Source organism: Bos mutus, chromosome X (genome assembly GCF_027580195.1).
Source record: "Bos mutus isolate GX-2022 chromosome X, NWIPB_WYAK_1.1, whole genome shotgun sequence".
NCBI lineage: Eukaryota > Metazoa > Chordata > Mammalia > Artiodactyla > Bovidae > Bos > Bos mutus.
In genome coordinates, this window is record NC_091646.1 from 49,625,790 (window position 1) to 49,652,305 (window position 26,516).

The 26,516-nt window shown below is 42.3% G+C and overlaps 3 protein-coding genes across 4 annotated transcripts; 1 reads left to right on the forward strand and 2 right to left on the reverse strand.

Moving 5' to 3' along the window:
• Positions 1-261: 261 nt before the first annotated feature.
• Positions 262-5,718, reverse strand: HNRNPH2 (heterogeneous nuclear ribonucleoprotein H2). Of its 2 annotated transcripts, none has more exons than XM_005901024.3 (2): positions 5,567-5,718; positions 262-2,098 (listed from the first exon to the last, which is right to left on the reverse strand). In XM_005901024.3, the coding sequence occupies exon 2, from the start codon at positions 2,043-2,045 to the stop codon at positions 696-698; it is 1,350 nt and encodes a 449-aa protein (XP_005901086.1). In that variant the 5' UTR covers positions 2,046-2,098; positions 5,567-5,718; the 3' UTR covers positions 262-695. The 2 variants fall into 2 exon arrangements, with proteins under 2 accessions (XP_005901086.1, XP_014335360.1); XM_014479874.2 differs by having other exon boundaries at positions 5,579-5,715.
• An 80-nt stretch (positions 5,719-5,798) lies between these two features.
• On the forward strand, positions 5,799-18,724 carry GLA (galactosidase alpha). Its single transcript, XM_005901023.3, has 7 exons — positions 5,799-6,218; positions 10,658-10,832; positions 11,862-12,039; positions 12,596-12,687; positions 14,114-14,275; positions 14,731-14,928; positions 15,280-18,724. Exons 1-7 carry the CDS (start codon positions 6,010-6,012, stop codon positions 15,583-15,585), a joined length of 1,320 nt encoding a protein of 439 aa, XP_005901085.1. The 5' UTR covers positions 5,799-6,009; the 3' UTR covers positions 15,586-18,724.
• A 2,364-nt stretch (positions 18,725-21,088) lies between these two features.
• RPL36A (ribosomal protein L36a) lies at positions 21,089-24,580 on the reverse strand. The gene is made up of 5 exons (XM_005901022.2): positions 24,454-24,580; positions 23,937-24,042; positions 23,663-23,730; positions 21,710-21,832; positions 21,089-21,178 (listed from the first exon to the last, which is right to left on the reverse strand). The coding sequence occupies exons 1-5, from the start codon at positions 24,562-24,564 to the stop codon at positions 21,158-21,160; spliced, it is 429 nt and encodes a 142-aa protein (XP_005901084.1). The 5' UTR covers positions 24,565-24,580; the 3' UTR covers positions 21,089-21,157.
• Between the last annotated feature and the right edge of the window lie 1,936 nt (positions 24,581-26,516).

Consider the following 26,516-nt stretch of genomic DNA (forward strand, 5'->3'; position numbering starts at 1 on the left):
TTAAAAAAAAATTAAAAGTGTACACTCACGTGCCTTACAGGATATTAAACCAAAAAGCTAGAATTAACAAACATGCCAAATGTTTTCACTTGAAATCGTAGACACAGCTCCTATATTTGAGTTTTTACAGAAAAGCATGTTTCTCAACATGCATCCAAAGTTTTCAATGTATCATGGTATAAGAGCAACATTTAACATAAGTGAAATTGCTTTAACCTAAATACGCTTACTGCTTAAGTACACTCCTATAACATAACTAACTTGAAGAAAGCTGAAAGTTGTTTTAACAGTTATGGTCAATACTGAACTTTGTTATTACATCCTAAGTGAATGTTTCAGTGTTCAAAATTACTGAGCTTGAAGTTTTAAAACAATCCTGACTTCCACTTTACAGTAAGCATGAATTACAAGCCTGTAATGCAAAACTGTTAAACTTAATTTTTGTTTCTTAAAAAAAAGAGAGAAAAAGAAACAAAGAAAGAGGGAGGGAGGGAGGGTAAGAGGGAGGGAAAGAGAAAGGAATGAAAGGAATGAAAGGAAAAAGAAAAGGAAGCTAGCTGACCAAGAGTGATCAGAATCAATGATAATTCCCATGTACCAATCATACTGGATATGCCTGACACCATTCCTATTCTAGTTAACTCCCATAAATGCACTGCTGTTATTTCTGTTGTTGTTTGGTACTCCTTCTCTGCCTAAGCGAGGTTTGATTGATAGTCACTGGAGTTTTCCTGCAGAACTTGGTCATATCCACTCATACTACTCTGACCACCATATCCACCTCCGTAACCACCACTCAGCTGCTGACTGGCAGGACCTCCGTAACTAGACTGGTTGGATATGCCCATGCCTCCCATCATTTGGCTACCATAAGCTCCACCACTTGCCCCGGCTGTAGAATTCAAAAAGAGTTCTACGTAGCTGTGATCATAGGCTCCCCCACTCGTGCCTGCGGTAGAATTCAAGAAGAGCTCCACGTATCTGTGTTGCATGTTAGCTTTGTCTTTTGCCATAGCTGCCACAGCATCTTCATGAGTAGCAAATTCAACATCTGCCTCACCAGTAACTCTGCCATCAGGTCCAATTTCAATGTGTACTCTCATGGGATTAAGAGGTGAGAAGAAATTGTAAATATCATTCTCAGTGGCTCTGTAAGGTAATCCCCTCATGTGTACACAGTGCCCTGTGGTGCTCTGAAAACTGGACCCACCATCTCCATATCTATGATCAGACATTCCTGAAAAACAGTAATTCAGGTCTCTTCCAAATCTATCAGATCCAAAGCCATATCCATCATTATAGCCACCATAGTCGTCATAGCCTCCATACCCTCCACCATAGGCACCCCTCCTCATCCTTTCAAAACCAGCCCCTCTGCCAATGCTATTATACCCTCTGCCAGCCCCTGGCCTGTCATAGGGACCTGGCCGCTGCATAGCCATGAGCTTTCGAGGGGGGTCATAATGGGTTCGGACTTCAGCTCGGCTACTCTTGAAGATTTCAATGTACCGGTGCCCTATTCTTTCCTTGTGTTTCTTTAAGGCCTTTTCAGCTATCTCCTGCGAAGCAAATTGCACAAAGGCCTCCCCTGTGCTCCGCCCCTGAAAGTCCACCGGCAGTGTCATCCCATTTGGCACAATTTCCAACCCTGAAAAGAACTGAACAATCTCTTCCTTGCTACAGCCAAATGGGAGTCCTCTAAGCCGGACGAAGCCATCATTGGCAGTATCAGGACTATTCGGACCTGTGTGCTTCAACACCCAATCCATTTCAACACTGTTGGACTTGAATACTTCAACATATCTGTGTCCCATGGTTTCTCTGTCCTTCTTCAGAGCCAATTTCACTTCATCTTCAGACTCAAGTTCGACAAATGCTTCACCACTTGGTCTGCCTTCTCTGGTGTAGATGAAACGAATACCTGATGTGCCATTTTGGATTTTACAATCGGAGAAGAAGCGCATCACTTCATCAGCTGAGCAGGACCAGGGCAGGCCCCTGACCTTCACCACGAACCCCTCCCTGCCTTCTGTGCTCAGCATCATGGTGGCTGTTGAATTCTTGCTGGCAGGTTCGGTTCAATGTAATTTTGGTATAGCTGAAAAAAAATTAAGACTACTGTCATGGAAAAATGTTCATAATATGGTTAAGAGAGAAAAAGCAAACTATTAATAGAAAATTACACTGATAGCTTTTTCTTAAGACACTTGTATAACAGAAAGACTTCACCAAATTTCTAATTCATTCATTCATTCAACAACTATTTGATACCTATTTTATGTGCTGGATACCATTAATGGTGGCTATTTCTGGGTGGTAAGATTATGGGAACTTTGTTTCAGGGAATGTTTTCTTTGGCTACTTCTGTATGTTCTAAGTTTTCCACATTCATCATATATAAACACAAAGTCAGGAAAGATATACAAAAGATGAAAAGATACACAAAATGAATGGCAACTAAATCAGTGAGAGACATCAAGACATAAAAGACAGCTACATCTGATTATATAAAAATGGAAAACTTCATTACATCAAAAGTAAGATTAAACATAAAAAACAAACAACAAACAAGATAACTACAACAAATACATTACTATCTTTAGTATATTGAAAAACTCATACAAATTAAAAAAAATCAAGTAAATATTAAGGCCAAAGAGATAAATGGAAAAAAGACACTACAGAGAATTTACATCTTCATTTTACGTTGTTCAGTTGCCAGATCCAGTACCAGGTTCTGGCATATAAGGATCAATAAGCCCAGAAATGACTCGTGGTCCTACAGAGGCACTGTACATCTGCACTGAAGACAAAATGGGCAAATAAACATTTCTCTACTATGACATAACTATGGACAGGGTGAAAGGGTGTTATAAAGCAGGGACTGACTGCTCAATTCTATCAGCGTACAATAGTTAAGTGAAAAGGACTAACCGGCTCAGGGATCCACAAATTCTAAAAATTATGATGGAGCATAAAATAGGAGGAGGCAAGGCAGGAGATATGGCTGGCAAGGTATTCATCCAGGAGGTCTTATCAGACAAAGGCTAGAGGCCTTTTAAGGGTTTTACATGGGGCACTGAGGGGAGGAGAGAGGCGGGCAGGGAGCTAAGGAGAGAGAAGTGAGGGGAGGAAGGAGAAGAAGGAAAGTGAGGGGAGGAGAGTCAAGTAGTCAGAACCTTTCAGAAAGATCACCATGGCAACAGTGTGACGCTCAAAGAGAGGGGGTGGGGGTGACACTACCAAGAGCAGCTAGAGCTCTGTTAGAGATATGTTAAGGTATTTATATAAGGCAATGGCACTTTTAAAAGGTGGGGGGAGGCAAGATACTTTTTAAAAGGGGGGAGAGGCAAGATAATGATCTATGCATTCAAAGCAGTGGACTCTGGGAGACTTGGTAACAGATTAAATGTATGGGAAATACAGATGTGAAGATACAGAAGAGTCTGGGAAATGTTCAATCCTCATCAATCACCAGAAATACAAGTTAAAACTACAATTAATTGCCATTTTTCATCCATCACCACAGTGAAAGTAAAATAGGAAGGATAAGTTGATACTGATATTCAGGGTTCCCAAACTAATATACTCCCAGAGCAGTGAAAGTTGATGCAGTATCTCTGGAAAGCAATTTGGATATATGTCATGCCTTTTGCTACATGTAACTTCTGGTTATATGCCCTAAGAAGATCTGAAATTCAGACAAAGGTTTATGGAGCTAAATATTTTTGAAAGATATTTTACTAAGAAAGATGAAATATTACCCACTTTAAAAATTGGAAATCGAATAACATAAGAAACTACTTATGCTATAATCTTAAGTGACCTAAGATCATAACTGTTTTATAACCACAACTGTGAGAAAGATATATGTTCACATATCCTTCGACCATGCTAGAATTCCTTCCAGGAACCTGGTCAACAGAAATACTCACAAATGTTCACTGTTGCATTGTTAGTGATGGCAGAAAATTAGAAACCTAATTATCCATTAATAGGGGAATGACAGTGAATTATACTTTAGCCTTAAAACAGAAAGCCATGTAGCTGTATTTTTTTTTAAATCTTCCCTGACCCTGGAAGATTTCCAAATTAAATTAAATGAAGGGATAATGTATAGTATGAACCTACTTATTTTAAAATATAAGCAGGCACATCTATATGTATGTAAATGCAGAGAAGTTCTGGAAGCACGTTAAGTTGTATTTTGAGAAAAGGAGCACTATAGGGTAGCAAGAATGTAGAGGAATTTCACTTTTTACCCTATATACTTCTAAATAGTTTAATTTTTAAAAATCATTGTAATTGGAATTCTTTTAAAAGTTAGGAAAGTACATGCATGGGGAATTTGTCACATGTTAATAGAGGCTACTCTGAGTAGTAAGTTTATGGTTTTTTCAACTTTTTTCAATTCTTTTGTGCATTCCTAATTTTCTATAGAGAGAAATTTTATTTCAGCAAAAAAAAAAAAAAAAACAGAAAACAAATTAAAATGTTTACTTTTGTTATATTTCGTATAGCAAATTTGATAAAAATTTCTATTTTTGTATGTGTATGGCTTATCTGACATGGTCTGGGAACAGTGGGCCTCTTGGAAAGAAAGTACAAAGTGTACTAGTCCCTAATACTACACCAAAGATTCAAGTCAACATTCACTAACTCCCTAAGATGTGCCTGGAACAATGCATGTGCAGTGCTGTCTTCCTATAGATCATTTTCAGGTCTGAGTGACAGATTTACACACTGGTTTTTTGCTTGCCTTAACTCTTGGACGACCCATTCCATTTAATGTCCCTATAGCCCTCTAGGCCTTAACATCCCGTGTGGGGACACGGAGGTTCTGCTTCATCACTGTGTCTCCTGGGAAGGCCACGAGGACTCTGTTGCCTGAAGTAGGAACCCGGATTCCATTTGTGAGTTAAGAATTTGTGCATTTATGTGCGTGTTATATACAGACGTTTTACAGACCGAAATGCTGAGTAGTTATCTGCGAGTGATGAATTACGTGTATTTTTTTCAATTTATAGCATACCGTTATTTTTCCAAAGTCCAAAAATTGAACATGTAGCTTGTTAAAAGCCGGAAAAATAAACGTTATTTAAATATTTAATTCAGTAAAAACATTCATTGGGCGCCGCGGTCAGGCACGCAGTATTTGCCTAGATGTGACTCTACAGATCAAATTCGCTTGGTGCCTCTCCCTACAGACAATCAGGCACTGGAAACTGGGTGCCTGAATGGGTGGACTAGCATTCAGACCACTGGACTCAAGATCTGTTTTTCCTAATCCGGGGACGTGGTTTTCCAATGTTTTTCAGCTTACGGTTTCTCTTAAGGGTCCTTTGAGACCCGCCCAGACAGACAGATATACAAAAACACAGACAGTCACGAGCGTCCACCATTTCCCCACCAGGCGCAGCAAAGGCGGCTTCCCGGCACTGAGATGGGGGAAGGGGGAGCGGGGGAGGGGAAAGCAGGAACGAAAAAGGCGGAGGCGGCCCGCGGACCCCGCTTTGGTCTGCATCATCACCACCCCCGGGTCCCCGGTTCCCACCCACACACCAACCTCTAACGATACCGGATAATTTTCCTCTTTCTTCCCTCAAACGGCTTATAGCGAGACGGTAGACGACGACCAGAACTACTTCTGCTCACGTAAGCGATAGGTCACGTGAGGATCTACGTCATGTGAGATCTCGATCACGTGAGCACCGCTAGGCTCTAACCCCGGATCATTAAAGTGCTGCACTTCCTTCTGGTATAAAAATAGGGCGGGTCGACATTCAGAAAGAGAGAGAGTGGTTGGTGGCGGTGCGTCTTCTGTGACTGGTCATTGGTCAGCCTCTGGGGATAACCATCCCAGTTGCTGGAGAAACAGTCACGTCACGGCTTAATTACTCACCAGTGATTGGTGATGGGGACCAAAGCGGGTTCTGCGGACCGTCTCCGCCTTTTTACCCCCGTAGGTTAAATTTAAAACCCCAGGTGACTCTTGGAAATCTGTGCTGTATGATGACAGCGACGATGAAACCGGTGAGCAGAGTCCTGCGGCTGGGCTGCGTGCTGGCCTTTTGCTTCCAGGTCCTGGCTCCCTACGGGCTCCCTAGGGCTTGGGGCCTGGACAACGGCTTGGCGATGACCCCTACCATGGGCTGGCTGCACTGGGAGCGCTTCATGTGCAACGTGAACTGCCAAGAAGAGCCGGATTCCTGTATCAGGTATCAGAGATATTGGTTACCTTCTTCTCTTCGCCTTTCCGTATATTTGTCTGGATGTGTTTGGAAGGATGGAGGGTCTCAGCGAGAAAATTTTGAGCCGGAGGGAGAGCTCCCCTATCACTGCTGCTTTTTTATCCCCAGCAAACTGCCCTGGATGGGGACTAGCCCTGAATTTTCTCTGTGACCGCTGGATGGGGACTAGCTCTAGATTTTCTCCATGGGACCCCTTGGGGTAGGAGTCTGGCCAGCGACTTCTGCTTCTCCACTTCTTTCTGCCTGTTCACCCACCTAAGGTCTTTCTTCATTTAGCATCCAGTTCGTTCAGACCCTTATTGAAAGCTACTGCTCTGTCTTTGGAGAAGGCAGTGGCACCCCACTCCAGTACTCTTGCCCGGAAAATCCCATGGACGGAGGAGCCTGGTAGGCTGCAGTCCATGGGGTCACGAAGAGCCAGACACGACTGAGCGACTTCACTTTCACTTTTCACTTTCATGCAATGGAGAAGGAAATGGCAACCCACTCCAGTGTTCTTGCCTGGAGAATCCCAGGGACAGGGGAGCCCGGTGGGCTGCCGTCTATGGGGTCGCACAGAGTCAGACACGACTGAAGTGACTTAGCAGCAGCAGCTCTGTCTCTGCTGGGACTAGTACTGAGAACAGCTGTGGTGAGTAGGAGAGACAGGACTAAGACGCGTGTCATTTCTTCTCCTTTTGGAGTCACGGGTTCCTTGGCTCTAATTTGAGGGAATTTAGAGAGACCATAGTGTCTCCTAGATCTCCCCACCCCATAGCCCTTGGGTATGGCCTCTGGTTGGAAGGTTATGCGGAGGATCTTTAGTGGATAAGACAAGTATTGATCCTATCAGACCCACACATCCTTTGTCTGCAGATTGGGAAAGCAACTCTTACCTCAGGGAACCAACTCTGGTGCTCTGCAAAACAGTTCTTATCTCACACAGGTTGACTTTCAACTAGATAACCCATCTGAAGGGTTATTGCACAGTGCAATACCAAACCCCCTCAATTAGGCATATGGAAGGAATGTTCTTATCCTATGCTCATGCTCAGCCCACGCGTCTGACTCTTTGCGAGCCGGTAGACTGAATCCTGCCAGGCTCCTCTGCCCATGGAATTTTCCATGCAAGAATACTGGAGTGGGGTGCCCTTTCCTCCTCCAGGGGATCTTTCTGACCCAGGAATGTAACCTGCGTCTGTTGCGTCTCCTAATTGGCAGGCGGATTCTTTACCACGGCTTCCTAGGTGGCACTAGTGATAAAGAACAGAGACACGGGTTCAATCCCTGGGTCAGGAAGATCCCCTGGAGGAGGAAAGGGCAACCCACTCCAGTATTCTTGCCTGGAGAATCGCATGGACAGAGGAGCTTGTCGGGCTACAGTCCATAGGGTCACGAAGAGTCGGACACGACTGAGTGAGGGCACAGGCAAGGAATGTTCTTAGCCTGGAATCTATGGGGAAATTAATGCAAATCTGCAAATGTGAGTATATGTGTTTTTCTGGAGAGAGGATCTTGAGCTTTGTTCAGATTCTCAAATAGATCTCCATCTAGAAAAGGTTAAGAATCACTGATAGATATTGTTTAAAAACATAATAAAGACACCCTTGGTGCAGAGGCCCCTCTATAAGTAGCGATCATGGTACATCCCAGTGGCCATAAGTTATTCCTTTGAATGTCTTTACAGATGTTGGTCAAACATGACAGAGTTAATTGGCTTTCTAAGTTTCAGACTAAATCCATCATGACCCTGGAGTAAATTATGGCCATCCCATATTTCTTTCTGTCTTTTCCTTTTTTTCCTGAGTGGTGGTTGTCTTATTTTTGTATCTGATTATGAAATTAATGCATGATTATGGCAAAAAATGTGGATAGTAAAGAAGAGTATAAAGAAAATAGATTCCCCTCATTTCACCACCCAGAAATAATCATGGTTAAAGTGTTAATATGCGACCTTTCCTTTTTTTTTCTATGTGAATAAAAACACAAATTTCTTTTTAAAGTGTTTTTCAATAAAAATGAGATCACATTTATGTCTCGAGCAGTTAACAAGACTCTGAAGTCTGTCTGCCTGGGTTCAAATTCTAGCTTATTATTACTTTGCCAGGTGATCTTGGGCAAACTGATGATCCCTTTGTAAATTGAAGAGTGAGTGCTTGGCACAGAATGGGAGTTTCATAAGTGCAGATTGTATGTATTAGCCATGCTTTATTTAAACAATCTCCTGTTCATGACTACTCATCTTCAATTTTTCATTATGAACAAAGCGTACTAATAACCACCCTTGTACATCATCTGATTTTTTTTCCTTAGAAGTCTAAATCCTGGGTCCAAGGGTATGCTCATTTTGTTTCATATCAAACTGTCCTCCCCCAAAGTTTTACAAATGCACCTTCCCAACAACCATGTGGGCTTCTGTGGTGGCTCAGAAGGTAAACAATCTGCCTGCAATGCAGAAGACCTGGGTTTCAGTCCCTGGGTTGGGAAGATCCCTCGGGGAAGGGAATGACTACCCACTCCAGTATTCTTGCCTGGAGAATTCCATGGACAGAGGAACCTGGTGGGCTACAGTCCATGGGGTTACAAAGAGGTAGGACTGAGTGACTCACACTTGTGTATGAGTTCCTGTTTTCCCCCACAGTCTGGCCAACACTGCATTTTTGTTATTCTTCTGAAATTTGCCAATCTGGTAGGTGTTTTTATTTTCATTTATTTGATTACTGATAAAGTTGAACATCTTTTAATAAGTTAAATTGGCTGTTTGTTTGCATGATTTCTTTTCTGTGCTGCTTGTTTGTTCCAAATTTTTCAATTGGAGTGTTTGGGGTTATTTCGTTTACTTTTTGGTTTTTATTTGTTTGGGGTCTACCATAAGTTGTGAATTCAGTGGTTCTTTTTTTGGACAATTTCGCACAGCTTGTGGGATCTTAGTTCCCCAACCAGAGATCCAACCTAGGCCCTTGGCAGTGAAAGCTCAGAGCCCTAACGACTGGACCACTAAGGAATTCCCAAAACAGTGGTTCTTGCTATATGTTAGTTTTGATATTTATGTATCAAACACTAGGTTCTTCCTTTATGATTTCTGGCTCTGGTATCATGCAAAGAAAGTTCTTTCCTATCTGAATATAAAATGGAATACAAAATTTATATTTTCTACTAGCATTTTTTATGGGTTTTTTAAGTATTTAAATCTTTAATCCAGCTGGACTTTGTTCACCTATAAGCAATATTATATTTAATATGTACTAAATTTTATGATATCAAATGGCTTGAAGGATCTCTTTTTTTGAACTTCCTCTTTGATTCTATTTATCTGTGTATTCTAATGCTAATAGTACAGCACCAGCTTCATTTATCTTTGGTAGACTATTCATGTATATAACTTTTGAGGTGACATTTTTGAGTCATGTTGCAAACTTCCTTAAAAAAGTCCTTTGGGGATTAGTTAAAGGTTTTAGTAAATGTCTAGAAGTGTACAGGGAGAGTTTGCTTTTTTTTAATACTGAGTTTTCCTATTCAAGAACAAAATAATGTATCTCCATTTATTCTCATAAATTGGAACATCATCAGTCAGTCAGTTCAGTCGCTCAGTTGCGTCCGACTCTTTGTGACCCCATGGACTCCAGCACGCTAGGCCTCCCTGTCCATCACCGACTCCCGAAGTTTACTCAAATTCATGTCCATTGACTGGGTGATGCCATCCAACCATCTCATCCTCTGTCGTCCCCTTTTCCTCCCGCCTTCAATCTTTCTCAGCATCAGGGTTGTGCATCGTGCATCGACTCGTTTCATATATTATATTATACATATTTCAAATTCTTGAAGAGATCTCTAGTCTTTTCCATTCTATTGTTTTCCTCTATTTCTTTGCATTGATCACTGAGGAAGGCTTTCTTATCTCTCCTTGCTGTTCTTTGGAACTCTGCATTCAAATGGGTATATCTTTCCTTTTCTCCTTTGCCTTTTGCTTCTCTTCTTAGCTATTTGTAAACATCATAGTTTATTCAAATGAGCCCTGCACTTAGTTTTAAAATTACTTCTGGGTATTTTAGGTTTTGTCTGTTGGTTTTTTGGTTGCTCTTGTGAATGGTGTCTTTTTCTCTGAATAGGTTATTGTTGATATCTGAAGAAGCTACTGATTATGTTAACTTCGTAGTTTTACTTTACTGAACTGTCTTCTTAGTTCTAATAGCCTTTTCAGTTTCATGTATTTCTCATTCCTCTTTTAACTGTTTGGGGTTCTTAGGCGTAGAAGGGGAAGGAGTGAGAAGAAAAAGGGCCAGTCCATTTTACCCTCATTGGTTGTAATTACTACCAAATTATAACCGGTTGAAAAATAAATTGCAAAACCTTGAGATGCCTAATAAATCAGAGTACCCAAGCATTTGTCTAATGAATTGTAATGATTCTTGGAATTTGTCTTTCAGCGAGAAGCTCTTCCTGCAGATAGCTGAGATCATGGCCTCAGATGGCTGGAAGGATGTAGGTTATGAGTACATCTGCATTGATGACTGTTGGATGGCTCCGGAAAGAGATTCAAAAGGCAGACTTCAGGCAGACCCTAAACGCTTTCCTGGTGGGATCCACCGCCTGGCTGATTATGTGAGTGTATGGGTAATTCTCTTTTTCATTCAGGTGACTATAAGCATTTCTATACATAATCTTGCTCAAAACACTTGGAAAGTAAAATAGCTGTTACTATCCAAATTGTAAGGCTTATTGGGTGGGATTTTCATCCCATCAGCAGATCTGTGTTTCACAACAGTTCTTGAGGCCCATCTTGGAGAAGTTCTCTTTTTGCTGAAACTACTGAATTCTCTAGGAGAAAAAAGGAACTTGGTTCTTGACATGCATGCATATATTTCCATATAAATTTTGAGCAGTTATCACAATTGTACTATAGATTACAACTTTAGAAGATAGAAGGAATATGTTCTAGAGATTGTTAAGGAGTAATGGAGCCGAACACTAGTTTAAGGCAGTGAAGACAGATACTGAGTACAATTCAGTACTGTTGTAATAGGGGAAAGAGCCAAGTTCAATCCAAAATACACCAAAGATGAGTGGGGTTTTAAATAGCCAGATTGTGGGGGTCAGTGGATGAACAATTACTAAGAGGAGATATCAGGAGGAGGGGAAGCAAGCCAAGGACTTAGACATTAAGGGTGGGGCATAAGGAATTTGATCAGATATTAAAAGGTGGAGAGGGGAGGGTGAGTTTGCAGGATTCTTACTAAAACTAGACAGGGTAAGCTAAGGTAGAGGCCTGCTTGAGAGGGGGTTTAGAGGTGCCTAAGGTTCAGTCAAGGAAAGAGTCTTTGTCCAGATAAATCTATCATTGCCCTGAAAATGTAACTTTTAAGATCCCGTCAAACGAAGATCAGAGCAACTGACAGCTTTCACATCAGTTCTATGCTATTGTTACAGGTATAGTTTGAACTCAGCAGAACTGGGGTCTTTGCTCTTTATCTCCTGACAAACTAATCTGAATAATTTTATGGGCTGGGGGGCAGGGGAAAGCCCCCCGGTATCTACCTGGTGAAGTGTACTGGTCTCTGCCTCCAGCCTGAAGTGGTTCTCTCTATTTCATGATTGCCCTTCTAGCGAGGTGACTCTTTTCTCTCATTTCAGGTTCATAGCAAAGGACTGAAGCTAGGGATTTATGCAGATGTTGGAAATAAAACCTGCGCAGGCTTCCCTGGGAGTTTTGGATACTATGACATTGATGCCCAGACCTTCGCTGACTGGGGAGTAGATCTGCTAAAATTTGATGGTTGTTACTGTGACAGTATACAACATTTGGCAGAGGGTATGTTTCATCCACAAGATTTAGCCAAGAGCAAAAAGCAGAACTTCGAGGACAAGGTAGCTAAGCATCCAAAGAACTACTCCTCACTGGAAATATCCAGTCACAACACTGGAAATAATGATTCTCTGTGTGCCAGAGTTCCTGCCTCTTCTTTCAGCTTGTCCATACATTTATTCATTGATGCATGTAAAAGCCACATGTGCCCAACCACAGCTAATGCCGTGAACTTTTCATGTAAGAGAGCTCTGAGTTGACTCCAGATAATTCTTAACTCTCTGTCCATCACTGGGAAAAGAATCCCAGATGTCAAACAGTCACAGAGAGAAGAACATCTCCCTTCCTGCCCTTCTTCAATATAGCCACCATCCTGCACTCTCTCCTCAGAACAATCCCAGCAGTCTGGCTGGCACTACACACAGTGTAAGCACAGAACAGTCACCTCTCTGTGCTGCTGGTTTAAAATAGAAACGTGGCCCTTCCAGGCAGCTTCTATTAAAAATATACAGTCCCAGCTGGAAATCCCTTTCTTTATTTTACACATTGTTTTCTCATACAGGTTATAAGCAAATGTCCTTGGCCCTGAACAGGACTGGCAGAAGCATTGTGTATTCCTGTGAGTGGCCCCTTTATGTGTGGCCCATCTTTAAGGTGAGATAGTGAGCCCAGAATCCAGTAGAGCCTTGCTGATAGATTTTCAGAACTCAAGAGCAAAGGAGACGAAGGTCCCTGTCAAAGTCCAGCCTTACTTAACAGTCTCATCCTGCCATTTCTCCCAGGATCCATCCACTTCTCACCATCCCCACTGCTGTAACTGGAGACTAAGTCACCATCAACTGAGAAGCCAGTCATCTTTGATTGTTCATTTTTGTCTCATGGTTCACAACCTATCTGCAGCAATCCTTTTAGTACTGCCTATAAAATATATCCTGAATCAGCCCACTTCATTATCATGTTAACCTATTCAATTTCCTTCTATGAGCTTAATATTATATGGAATTATTTGTTGATTTACCTATTGTCTGTCTCCTCCATTAAAATGTAAGCTTCAGGAGGGCAGGGACCTTTTCTGACTTTATCAGTGTATCCCTACCTTATGGTAAGTGTTGAGTAATTACTTATAGAATGAATCCGTTACCTCCTTCTAATCTCTGCAAAATTCTCTAACCTCTTTCTAAACATCTTAAACCTCAGATAGCCCACCTGCCTATCTACAAACTTTTATTTCTAATCAAACATAACAAATTATATGCCTGGGATTCAAATTGCCTTATCATCTGCTGGCTGAGTCCTGTGTAATTTGGAACTTTTACTTATTAAGATTATTTTAGTTATTTTTTAATTGAAGGATAGTTGATTTATAGTATCATATTAGGAAATCACTGTATTTGCTTCTGATTATAAAAGTAATACATGTGCATTTTGGAAAAATTTGACCGTGAAGTATAGAAAAAATTAAAATCCTCCATAATCCCAATACAGTAGTCCCCCCATCCCACAGTTTTGCTTTCCACGGCTTTGGTTACCAAAGGTCAACCACAGTCCAAAGTATTAAATGCAAAATTCCAGAAATAAACAATTAATAAGTTTTAAATTGTACGCATTCTGAGTATTGTGATAAAGTCTTACGCCATCTCACTCTATCCCACCTGGAACATGAATTATCCTTTTTGTCCAGCATATGCATGCTGTATACGCTACCCACCCACTGGTATCTGTATAGGAAAAAAAGGTAGTACATATAATAGAGTTTAGTACTATCTGTGGTTTCAGGCATCCACTCGGAGTCTTAGAATGCATCCCCCGCACGTAAGGGGGGACTGCTGCACCTAGTTACTGTTTGCTAAATTTCCAGCAAAAACACTGTTAGAACCATTGTAAGTTATATAGCCTACTTCTGAAGCAAACGTCTTATAATGAAACTCCATTATATTAATGATAAGGATTTAGCTCTCCTCATAGAGACCTTTAATCTGTAAACTAAGGAGGCTACAAGTGCCTTTTAAAAACATGATTGTTTTCCTATCACAAGAATGTTAGTAGAAAGTAAACAGAAGAGTTCTCTCTGTTTTCACAGCCCAATTACACAGAAATCCGAGAGTACTGCAATCACTGGAGAAATTTTGCTGACATTTATGATTCTTGGGAAAGTATAAGGAAAACCTTGGACTGGACATCTTCTAACCAGAAGATAATTGTTCCTGTTGCAGGACCAGGAGGTTGGAATGACCCAGATATGGTAAGAACCTGAGCCCTCTGGTTCAAGCTCCTGAAGTGGACCTGTTTCCTTCCTACTTGACACCCAGGATAAATCAGAAGGGAGAAGTTCCTGGGAGGAGGCTTTATGTGAGAGTAATCAGAGCAGGATGCTAAGTCGCTTCAGTCGTGCCCGACTCTGTGCAACCTCATAGACGGCAGCCCACCAGGCTCCCCCATCCCTGGGATTCTCCAGGCAAGAACACTGGAGTGGGTTGCCATTTCCTTCTCCAATGCATGAAAGTGAAAAGTGAAAGTGAAGTCACTCAGTCGTGTCTGACTCTTAGTGACCCCATGGACTGCAGCCCACCAGGCTCCTCTGTCCATGGAATTTTCCAAGCAAGAGTACTGGAGTGGGGTGCCATTGCCTTCTCTGTGTCTAGGTAACTTTAAGAATGTTTTATCTCGCTTGAATTCTTACTTCATTCTTTGTCCCAGTTGGTGATTGGCAACTTTGGCCTCAGCCGGGATCAGCAAATAACTCAGATGGCCCTCTGGGCTATCATGGCGGCTCCGTTACTCATGTCCAATGATCTCCGACACATCAGCCCTGAAGCCAAAGCCCTTCTTCAGGATAAGGATGTAATTGCCATCAACCAGGACCGCTTAGGCAAACAGGGTTACTGGCTTAGAAAGGTATAGTAAATAATGTTCTATGGGAAAAAGTAGGAATTGGCCAGGAACATCTTCTCTTGCTTTATCGTTTACAATTCATCCAAATGTTTATTTGGGGTGTGTATTTTAAGATGGTTTAATACTCAAGTACCAAGTTTGTCTTGGACTGAAATGTGTTACTTTATGGAGGATATGCACTGATCTTTTAAGAAGGCATTTTTTAATGTTGATATCATAGTCAGTAATGAGGCTCCTTTGTGCTACTTTTCTCTAGAAGTGCTCGATAATTCTAAGACATAATGCCACAAATAATATGGCAGCTTATTGCTAGTTACCAAACTATCACAACTCTTTTCCTGGCTTGCTTTTCAGGAGGACAACTTTGAGATGTGGGAACGCCCTCTCTTGAACTTAGCATGGGCTGTGGCTATAGTAAACCTGCAAGAGATTGGTGGACCTCGTTCTTACACCATCTCTGTTACTTCCTTGGGTCGAGGACTGGCCTGCAATCCCAACTGCCTGATCACAGAACTCCTGCCTGAGAAGAGGAAGCTTGGGATTTATGAATGGACTTCAACTTTAAAAACTCAAATAAATCCCACAGGCACGGTTTTGCTTAGGCTAGAAACAACAAGCTCAGCTCAGTTCAGTCACTCAGTTGTGTCTGACTTTTTGTGACCCCATGGACTGCAGCATGCCAGGCTTCCCTGTCCATCACCGACTCCAGGAGCTTACTCAAACTCATGTCCATTGAGTGGGTGATACCATCCAACCATCTCATCCTCTGTCGTCCTTCTCCTCTTGCCTTCAATCTTTCCCAGCATCAGGGTCTTTTCCAATGAGTCAGCTCTTTGCATCAGGTGGCCAATGTATAGGAGCTTCAGCATTAGTCTTTCCAATGAATATTCAGGACTGATTTCCTTTAGTATGGACTGGTTGGATCTCCTTGCAGTCCAAGGGACTCTCAAGAGTCTTCTCCAACCCCACAGTTCAAAGGCATCAATTCTTCAGCACTCAGCTTTCTTTATAGTCCAACACTCACATCCATACATGACTACTGGAAAAACCATAGCTTTGACTAGACTTCGTTGGCAAAGTAATGTCTCTGCTTTTTAATATGGTGTCTAGGTTGGTCATAGCTTTTCTTCCAGAGCAAGCGTCTTTTAATTTCATGGCTGCAGTCACCATCTGCAGTGATTTTGGAGCCCCCCAAAATAAAAGCCTGTCACTGTTTCCATTGTTTCCCCATCTATTTGCCATGAGGTGATGGGACCAGATGCCATCTTAGTTTTCTGAATGTTGAGTTTTAAGCCAACTTTTTCACTCCTCTTTCACTTTCATCCAGGGGCTCTTCAGGTTTTCTTTGCTTTCTGCCATAAGGGTAGTGTCATTTGCATATCTGAGGTTATTGATATTTCTCCCAGCAATCTTGATTCCAGTTTATGCTTCATCCAGCCCAGCATTTCACATGATGTACTCTGCATATAAGTTAAATAAGCAGGGTGACAACATACAGCCTTGACGTACTCCTTTCCCAATTTGGGACCAGTCTGTTGTTCCATGTCTAGTTCTAACTGTTGCTTCTTGACCTGCATACAGATTTCTCAGGAGGCAGATCAGATGGTCTGGTATTCCCATCTCTTTTAGAATTTTCCACAGTTTATTGTGATCCACACAGTCAAAGGCTTTGGTATAGTCAATAAAACAGAAGTAGATGTTTTTCTGGAACTCCCTTGCTTTTCTGATGATCCAGCAGATGTTGGCAATTTGATCTCTGGTTGCTCTGGCTTTTCTAAATCCAGCTTGAACACCTGGAAGTTCATGGTTCACATACTGTTGAAGCCTGGCTTGGAGGATTTTGAGCATTATTTTGCTTGTGTGTGAGATGAGTGCAACTGTGCTGTAGTTTGAACATTCTTTGGCATTGGCTTTCTTTGGGATTGGAATGAAAACTGACCTTTTCCAGTCCTGTGGCCACTGCTGAGTTTTCCAAATTTGCTGGCATATTGAGTGCTGCACTTTCACAGCATCATCTTTTAGGATTTGAAATAGCTCATCTGGAATTCCATCACCTCGACTAGCTTTGTTCGTAGTGTTGCTTCCTAAGGCCCTGTTGACTTCTCATTCCAGGATGTCTGGCTCTAGGTGAGTGATTACATCGTCATGATTATCTGGGTCATGAAGATCTTTTTTGTACAGTTCTTCTGTGTATTCTTGCCACCTCTTCTTAGTATCTTCTGCTTCTGTTAGGTACATACCATTTTTGTCCTTTATTGTGCCCATCTTTACATGAAACGTTCCCTTTGTATCTCTAATTTTCTTGAAGAGATCTCTAGTCTTTCCCATTCGGTTGTTTTCCTCTATTTCTTTGCATTGATCGCTGAGGAAGGCTTTATCTCTCCTTGCTATTCTTTGGAATTCTGCATTCAAATGGGTATATCTTTCCTTTTCTCCTTTGCCTTTAGCTTCTTTTCTTTTCTCAGATATTTGTAAGTCCTCCTCAGACAACCATTTTGCCTTTTTGCATTTCTTTTTCTTGGAGATGGTCTTGATCACTGCCTCCTGTACAATGTCACAAACCTCCATCCATAGTTCTTCTGGCACTCTATCAGGTATAATCCCTTGAATCTATTTGTCACTTCCACTGTATAATTGTAAAAAATTTTATTTAGGTCATACCTGAATGGTCTAGTGGTTTTCCTTACTTTCTTCAACTTAAGTCTAAATTTGTCAATAAGGTGTTCATCTGAGCCAGTCAGCTCCCGTCTTGTTTTTGCTGACTGTATAGAGCCTCTCCATCTTTGGCTGTAAAGAATATAATCAGTCTGATTTCTGTACTGACCATCTGGTTATGTCCATGTGTAGTCTTCTCTTGTGTTGTTGGAAGAGGGTGTTTGTTATGACCAGTGTGTTCTCTTGGCAAAACTGTTAGCCTTTGCCCTGCTTCATTCTGTAAGGCCAAATTTGCCTGTTACTCCAGGTATCTCTTGACTTCCTGCTTTTGCATTCCAGTCCCATATAATGAAAGGGACATCTTTTGGGCGTGTTAATCCTAGAAGGTCTTGTAGGTCTTCGTAGAACCATTCAACTTCAGCCTCTTCAGCATTGTTGGTTGGGGCATAGACTTGGATTATTACTGTGATATTGAATGGTTTGCCTTGGAAATGAACAGAGGTCATTCTGTCATTTTTGAGATTGCAAGCTAGACTGCATTAAAAAGCTTCCTTTACAAGTGACTACCCTGCTTTTGTCCATCTTCAGCTGTTTTTATTTCCTTGAGTAAGATTTTCCACATTTGAGCCATCTGAAAACATTTTGGGGAAAAGCCTTTGAACCAGATATGAATAGCTGAGAAAGAATAGCTTAGTAATATTAATAAGTAAAATAATAATTAACAGACATACATCATTTCGTTGCATTTAACAAATACTGTGGGGGTTTGGGGTTGTTTTTTTCACAAATTTAAAGTTTGTGGCAACCCTGCGTCTGTCACAAGTCTGTCGACCCTATTTTTCCAACAGCATTTACTCACTTCATGTCTCTGTGTCACATTTTGGTAATTCCCGCAATATTTCAACCTTTTTCACTATTATTGTATTTATCATGGTGATTGTGATTTACTATGGCAAAAAATATTGACTCACTTAAGATTTAGATGCTAGTTAGCAATAAAGTGTTTTTTTTTTTTAATTTTATATCCCGCGGCTCCATCCGGCCCTAGCCCCGGCCAGCGGCGGGCCCGCGGGAGACGCCCATGCTGGGCCGGCGGCCGGGGCTCAGCACACCGGCTCCTCCGCAATAAAGTATTTTTAATGCATCTGTTGTTTTAAACATAATGCTATTGCTAATATTGAATAGATTACAGTATAAATGTTGAGTTCTATGTGCACTGGAAAACCAAAAAACTGGTGACTACCTTTTTATCTGTTGCCTGTATTGGAACTACAGACCAGGCACTATTCTAGATGCACAAGGTGTACTGACCTCACAACAACCCTGATGCAGGTACTTAATCACTGTAAATTACAGCCAGGAATTTAAACCAAGGCTGGTGGCTCAACTGGTGACGAATCCACCTACAATGCGGGGAGACCCCAGTTCAATTCCTGGGTCGGAAGATCCCCTGGAGAAGGGATAGGCTGCCCACTCCAGCATTCTTGGACTTCCCAGGTGGCTCAGCTGGTAAAGAATCCACCTGCAGTGCAGGAGACCTGGGTTCGATCCCTGGGCTGGGAAGATCTCCTGGAGAAGGGAACAGCTATCCACTCCAGTATTCTGGCCTGGAGAATCCCATGGACTGTATAGTCCACAGAGTGCCAAAACGTTGGACACAACTGAGCGACTTTCACTTTTTAACCCTTACATCGCTACTTACTTGGATGGCACTAATTCTTAGCCTAAAGGCCAGTACTTTGGCCACCTGATGCAAAGAAAGAGCCAACTCATTGGAAAATACCCTGATGCTGGGAAAGACTGAAGGCAGGACAAGGGGGCGACAGAGGATGAGATGGTAGGATGGCATCACCAACTCAATGGACATGAGTTTGAGCAAACTCTGGGAATAGTGAAGGGCAGGGAAACCTGGCATGCTGCAGTCCATGGGGTCGCAGGGTCAGACACAACTGAGTGATTGAAATGAACTGAAAGAGAATATACTTTCTCAGTTGAAGGGAAAAAAAAAACTTAGCAGGAATACCCTTCATAATGGATGATTTAGAGGCAACCCATGCATGTGTACTCATTTGCTTCAGTTGTGTACTACTCTTTGCAACCCTGTGGACTGTACCCCACCAGGCTCCACTGTCCTTGGGATTCTCCAGGCAAGAATACTGGAATGGGTTGCTATGCCCTCCTCCAGGGGATACTCCCATCCCAAGGATCGAACCAGTGTCTAGTACGTCTCCTGCAAAGGTGGGTTCTTTACCACTCACTATGCCACGTGGGAGGCAATCCAACAGACCACATTACTGAATTTTTATGGGAGAATCTTGTCAGGAAACACCCCTACACACACACTTAACTTTCTAAATCTAGAAACAGTTGTTTTTATAATCTAGGTCCAACAAATGCAAATGGCTTTCTTTCACCAACAACAGTTGGTACATTATGACCTAAAATACCAAACATCTGGACAGAAGACCCCCTCCGCTCTAAGATGGATTGCCTTATCTTGAGGTCCCACGGTGAGGCAATGAACTTCAAATTGGGGTATGGAGGAATGAGTCGTTGGAGGATTTCCAACCTTCCTTTTCCTCTCATTGGTTTACCTAAAGACCAACCTAATGCTTCAGGCCTGCCCCTTCTCCACTTCCCCTTTTACCATTACCCTTTTCCCACATAAGCAAAAAAGCTATTCAGCTCACCCATCATGAATGCAGGACAGTACAAAAGGCAAAACACAATGTGCATGTTGTAACAATTCTTGGGCTGTCAGGTGCAACTTTTTTTCATAAAACTGGAGGACTATTAACTAAAATTGTCAGTTAATAAAATTGGAATAGAATTTGCAAATCCAAGACTTAATTCATCCACAGAAACCAGAAACTAATTTGGAAGGAAACACCTCCATCTCCAGTTACCAAAATGCATAGCTTTTTTGCTTCACCTCCAGTTTTGCTGCACAAGAATGAGGAATACAAAAGCATACAGAGGATTCCAACTGTTAGGCATTTTACAACGTGAATAGGTCATTCCCCATAGATTCCACTGATTAAAATAACTTTTTTATCTACTTTAAAATTTGAGGAAGTTTAGGTGGGATGAGAGTAAGTCTAATACATATAAGGGCTTCCCTGGTGGTGCAGTGGTAACGAATCCACCTGCCAAGCAGGAGACTGGGATTCAATCCCTGGGTTGGAAAGATTCCCTGGGGAAGGAAATGGCAACCCATTCCAGTTTTCTTGCCTGGAGAATCCCATGGACAAGAGAGGAGCCTGGCAGGCTACTTAGTAGTAAACATGTGAGACAAATTATGTCATGCCTGGTGAACCCCATATTCAATATGGACATAATTGGTAGTAATCTTGTCCTATGAGCAAAGTTTCAGGTCTCTACTTATATTCCATGATAACCAGTAACAGCTTTTTAACAATAAGTGCTGAAAGTACCAAACCCATCACAGCATCTGATGTGAGTTCAACCAGTCAGATTGAACTCCTAATGAGTCAAGAATCCAAAACCATCAAGCATAAATAAGAGGATTTTATTGATGGCATTTTTATTGTCTTCATAATAAAACAAAATATGAAGCTCAAAACTGGATCACTTGGCCCTGCAATAGAACAGGAAAAAAAAGTGAGTTTTTATATTTTGTGAAGAATCTTTACTCCATCAAGAATAGTGTCTATTCCTAAAAGGATCACCATCCCTAATTAAAAACCAGTCTTTTCATTTCCCCCTTCTTACATTAAAACTCCAAAATCTATGGATCTTTGTTATATTGAGAGGAATGACTGCCCCTGATCTTAATGAGGGGCCACAAAAAATGAGTAGGCAGAAATCTTCGCCTCTCAACATTCCAATACCTCTCAACATCTTCCCTGGTAGCTCAGATGGTAAAGCATCTGCCTACAATGCGGGAGACCCAGGTTCAATCTCTGGGTCAGGAAGATCTCCTGGAAAAGGAAATGGCAACCCACTCCCGTATTCTTGCCTGGAAAATCCCATGGATGGAGGAGCCTGCTAGGCTACAGTCCACGGGGTTGCAAAGAGTTGGACATGACTGAGTGACTTCACTTTCTTTTCTTTCAACATTACAAAACCATATAGAAAAGATTGCACCTTTCACCCCATAATTACATACCTTTCTCTTCTTATCACCTCCCAGCTCAAAATGCTTGCATCTCTTAATAGCCAGCATTCTCTTTGATCTACAGTTGGGCTCAACACATTCAAGCCTCAGTACAATCTTCTTTGTAGTTTTAGCCTGGAAAAATAACTCAAAGCCTTCATAAATCCTGCAGAAAATCCTTCTTCAAAAATATGACTATGCTGGGTCAAGTACTACATAAAGCAAAGCTCTGCAAATTTTAAGAGTTGTGACAATTGTGAAAGTAAGTAGATGCTGTGGTGACCCAAGGAGGGTCTTGGAATGCAGAAACAGAAAAACAAAACCCTTATCATCCTTCCCTCCATGTTGTAACTACTAATGGATTTCAGTTCCTCCTGAGCAGTATAAACTGTCTCCCTTCCTACCCCATAGGGAGAAGGTATTTGCCTTACTCTTCCCCCTACCCAGTATACATGCCTCATCCAATCAGCAAATGACCCACAAGACCCCTATCCCACTCCTTGTACCCTGAGTATAAAAGTGGACTAAGGACCCCTGTTCAACGTCAGTTCTCCCTTGAGCTAGCCTGCTGTTCTAACAGTGTCTCCCATTCTAATAAACTTTATTTCCCACTCATTCTGTCTCATGTCTTGAAATTCTTTTCCAACCCACACCTGGACCACGACAGATGTAAGAGAAAATAGTGGCATTACTACTTGAAATCAAGTTCTCCATTCAAATCAAATATCATAGAGGGTTTCTTATCAAATAGGCCCTCATCATACCACCTTGGCCTTTTAGCAGTTAAGTATTCTCCACAGGCAAAAATGGGTCAACTGAGTCCATGCAACTATACTTCAAACAGCGTTTGCAACCCATTAAACAAGGTTTATAAGTATTAATTTGGGACTTCCCTGGTGGCTCAGACGGTTAAGCGTCCATCTACAATGTGGGAGACCCGGATTCGATCCCTGGATCGGGAAGGTCCCTCCACTCCAGTACTATTGCCTGGAAAATCCCATGGACAGAGGAGCCTGGTAGGCTACAGTCCATGGGGTCGCAAAGAGACACGACTGACGATCTTCACCTTAAATCTACTCTTCAGAGACTACTAACAATTACATCGAGATTTTATATGATATTATGTAACTCAGAAAGTACACTTCCCACAAATACTCAACTTTTAAAGCCTGCTCCTGTAGTCAGAATTCTATTGTTACTAGTTTGCAGTTCTGAAAAGGGCAAAAACATAGATGCAATGTCCCCATCTCCTAAACAAGCTATCCAAATGTGGAAATGGAAATTACCACCTTGAGATCAAACCATTTACTGTATCTAAATGAACACTGAAATCATTCCTGAATACTTTCTGGAACCAGGCTGAATGAGGAGCTAAGTGCCAAAAGAAATGCTGTTTGTGGGAAGGCTATGCTCCAAGCATTGTGTACTTTAAGGGGTAGACAAATCGGAACAGAAACTCAGAAATTCAGACTGAGAACCACAGGTTATTTAGGAAGTCAGTGGCAGACCTAAATGGCTATTTTAAAGAACTTTTAAGACTTAATCAGGTAAGTAGCTGACTTCAGGCTTCTGAACAGAACTGAAACACAAAATAAGAGAGAGATTCTTACTGCAAGCGTAAGGACTCCTTAGGACATGACAACAGATAAGAACAGGACAAAGGAAAGGATTTACAGTTGTACTCAAACTTCAGTCCTTAGGAAAGCAGGTCTCATTCCTTGATGTTTGCCTCTTCACAAAGAGGACAAAAAATATAAAAAACAGTGAGGCAGTGCAATACTGTACTCTGCAGTAAGACCTGGACTGCACTCCCAGCTACTAGATGTCTCCACTGGTAACTGAGGTAACTTCACTGAAACTATAAAAACACACACCTATACTCTAGACGTGTGTGGGCTAAAAACAAATGTAAAGTCTCTGCCACGGTCAGTGAGAAAAGCATATCAAACAGTAATTACTACGAACCTTTTTCCGGAAAATCGGCTTAGTCTGCCCACCATAGCCACTCTGTTTCCTGTCATAACGCCGCTTTCCTGGGAGAATGCAAGGTATTTGTCAGGGTTTATCAAACATAACCAATCAGAACAGACATGTGAAAAAGTCTTCTCATCGATTGTATCTTGGACTTCCCAGCAGAAATATCAATGCCCAAATGAGAAAGGGAAGGGAGACTGGGCTCGCGTATTCTATTACTACACAAATACCGCATTAAAACCAAATCACGTACAAACCATCTTACCCTGGGCATACAGAGAATCCTTGCCCTTCTTGTACTGTGTCACTTTGTGGGGCTGGTGCTTCCCACACTTCTTACAGAAAGTCCGGCGGGTTTTTGGAACGTTCACCTAGTAAATAAACCGTTGAGAACATACAGTGATATCAGACCACCGGCACAAAGCCCAACCCGACCCAGCTGAAGCTACGGCATCCCACGAGGACTTTCAAACTCCTCGCCAACATACAACACTGACTATAAGGTGGTCTAGCCCCATGTACTTCAAGTATAGCGGCCTCTGCCGAGTCCCAAACTAAAACAAAAACATATTCCCTCTACCGCTGCCTAAGTCTACCCCTTAGATCTCATCACTTCAATTCCTGGCCCCGAAGCTCAGTCCCTTTGGGCTCGACCCTGGCAACACTGTGTTCCTTTGGTACAACGAGTCCACGCAGGAGCCCGGACGCATCCCGAGACAACACCATCAACAGAGAGGCAAAGATTAAACTGGATGTTACCAGACCCCACTCCAAGGTCCTACCATGTTTGCGAGAGCGATACCAGCACAGAAAGAAAGAGACCGGGCCGGAAACGGAAGTATATAGGAGGTTTCTTGTCGCGCTTCCTCATGGGAGTCGGTGGGAACAACCATAGAGTCTCAGGCTCTGTGCACACCTCCCTCTGGCGTCTGAGAGGACTCAACTCAGAGCTGCAGGCGCAAGCTTAAAGAAGAGCTCCGGCTGAGGCTGATCCACTCTCTTCAACTTCCTCTCGCCCCACTCCAGCTTTGCAACTTTTCCTCACTTCCTCACTTTTGGCGGATACTGCTGCGTAGCAGCGTTAAGTGAAGGAAGCAGTGCTTCCAGATCGTCTGGCTTCCATGTGCCTATCCCCGAGGGAAGCCAGGACCAGAGTGAACTGGACGAGCCCTCCACCTTCACTTCGAGGTCACTGGGAACAACATCTTTCAGTGAACTGTCGGTTCACTGAAGGCTTACAGGGAGCCAGTGCTCTAGTTCATCTATCACATCGCTAGTTGTTGCATTCAACAAATGTTTATTGAATGCCTATTCTGTGTTGGGCCCCATTCTAGCGGAGGGCGGGCAGGCTTAGTTGCTTCAGGTGTCCAACTCTTTGCCACCCTATGTACTGTAGCCTGCCAGGTTCCTCTGTCCATGGGATTCTCCAAGCAAGAATACTGGAATGGGTTTCCATGCACCACTCCAGGGCATCTTCCCAACCCAGGAATCAAACAGGCAGTCTCTTAGGTCTCTGCATTGGCAGGTGGGTTCTTTACCACTGGGCCACGTGGGAAGCCCTCATAAATGTATAATTACAGACTAAATACTTTGTAAGAAAGGAACAGTGCTCAGCATTAAACAGCCCCCATTTGTTTAGGGAGCAAGTTGGCTGCCCTAGGTTCTGCAAAGTGAGGATGAAATTGTTCAGCTCCAACAACAGCAATAACCAGGCCAAAAGATAGAACATATCCAGCAGCTCACTTCTCTGCACACCTGGCAGAAGGCATGTGCCAGGTTTCAAGAGAGTCCATCAGAGAAAGACTGAAGGGTTCTGGGCATTTTAAGTGAATTGTCCCATAAAATTCTCACAGCAATTCTAGGAGGTATTTGATACTATTATTCCCATTTTACAGTAGAGGAAACTGAGGCCATAGGGTGTTAAACAATTTGCTTGATGCTGATAGTATTTAGTCTGGAGGAGGAAATGGCAACCCACTCCAGTATTCTTGCCTGGAGAATCCCATTGACAGAGGAGCCTGGCAGGGGTCTCTAACAGTCCATGGGATCTCAAAGAATTGGACACGACTGAAGGGACTTAGCACATACAATAGTATTTAGTAGAACCAGGGTACAAACACAGGTGATCTGACTCCAGAGCTTGGGTTCCTTTACCATAATATGATTGTTGTGGCCTGGTAATTATAATCAATCAATTCAGTCACTCAGTTGTGTCCGACTCTTTGTGACCCCATGAACCGCAGCATGTCAGGCCTCCCTGTCCATCACCAACTCCTGGAGTCCACCCAAACCCATGTCCATTGAGTCCATGATGCCATCCAACCATCTCATCCTTTGTCATCCCCTTTTCCTCCTGCCCTCAATCTTTCCCAGCATCAGGGTCTTTTCCAATGAGTCAGCTCTTCGCATCAGGTGGCCAAAGTATTAGAGTTTCAGCTTCAGCATCAGTCCTTCCAATGAACACCCAGGACTGATCTCCTTTAGGATGGACTGGTTGGATCTCCTTGCAGTCCAAGGGACTCTCAAGAGTCTTCTCCAACCCCACAGTTCAAAAGCATCAATTCTTCAGCGCTCAGCTTTCTTTATAGTCCAACTCTCACATCCATACATGACCACTAGAAAAACCATAGCCTTGACTAGATGGACCTTTGTTACAAAGTAATGTCTCTGCTTTTTAATATGCTGTCTAGGTTGGTCATAATTATAATAGCTAACATCTATTGAACACTTATTATACGCCAGGCATTTTCCTAACTACTTCACATACTACCTGCTTTTATCCTAACAACCCAGGTGATATATACCTTTATTAGTATTTAACAGGTGAGAAAAACAGGCATGAGAC

What these genes read in the sequence shown, in the direction of transcription:
- GLA (XM_005901023.3), top strand. Translation starts at nt 6,010, where the DNA reads ATGATGACAGCGACGATGAAACCGGTGAGCAGAGTCCTGCGGCTGGGC. An exon ending in TCCACCGCCTGGCTGATTAT is followed by an intron (nt 10,833 to 11,861) that starts GTGAGTGTATGG and finishes CTCTCATTTCAG; the next exon opens with GTTCATAGCAAAGGACTGAA. An exon ending in ATGTGTGGCCCATCTTTAAG is followed by an intron (nt 12,688 to 14,113) that starts GTGAGATAGTGA and finishes CTGTTTTCACAG; the next exon opens with CCCAATTACACAGAAATCCG.
- RPL36A (XM_005901022.2), bottom strand. Translation starts at nt 24,564, where the DNA reads ATGGTTGTTCCCACCGACTCCCATGAGGAAGCGCGACAAGAAACCTCC. An exon ending in AGCCGATTTTCCGGAAAAAG is followed by an intron (nt 21,833 to 23,662) that starts GTTCGTAGTAAT and finishes TTATTTTTCCAG; the next exon opens with GCTAAAACTACAAAGAAGAT. An exon ending in GAGGTGATAAGAAGAGAAAG is followed by an intron (nt 21,179 to 21,709) that starts GTATGTAATTAT and finishes GTTCTATTGCAG; the next exon opens with GGCCAAGTGATCCAGTTTTG.
- HNRNPH2 (XM_005901024.3), bottom strand. Translation starts at nt 2,045, where the DNA reads ATGATGCTGAGCACAGAAGGCAGGGAGGGGTTCGTGGTGAAGGTCAGG.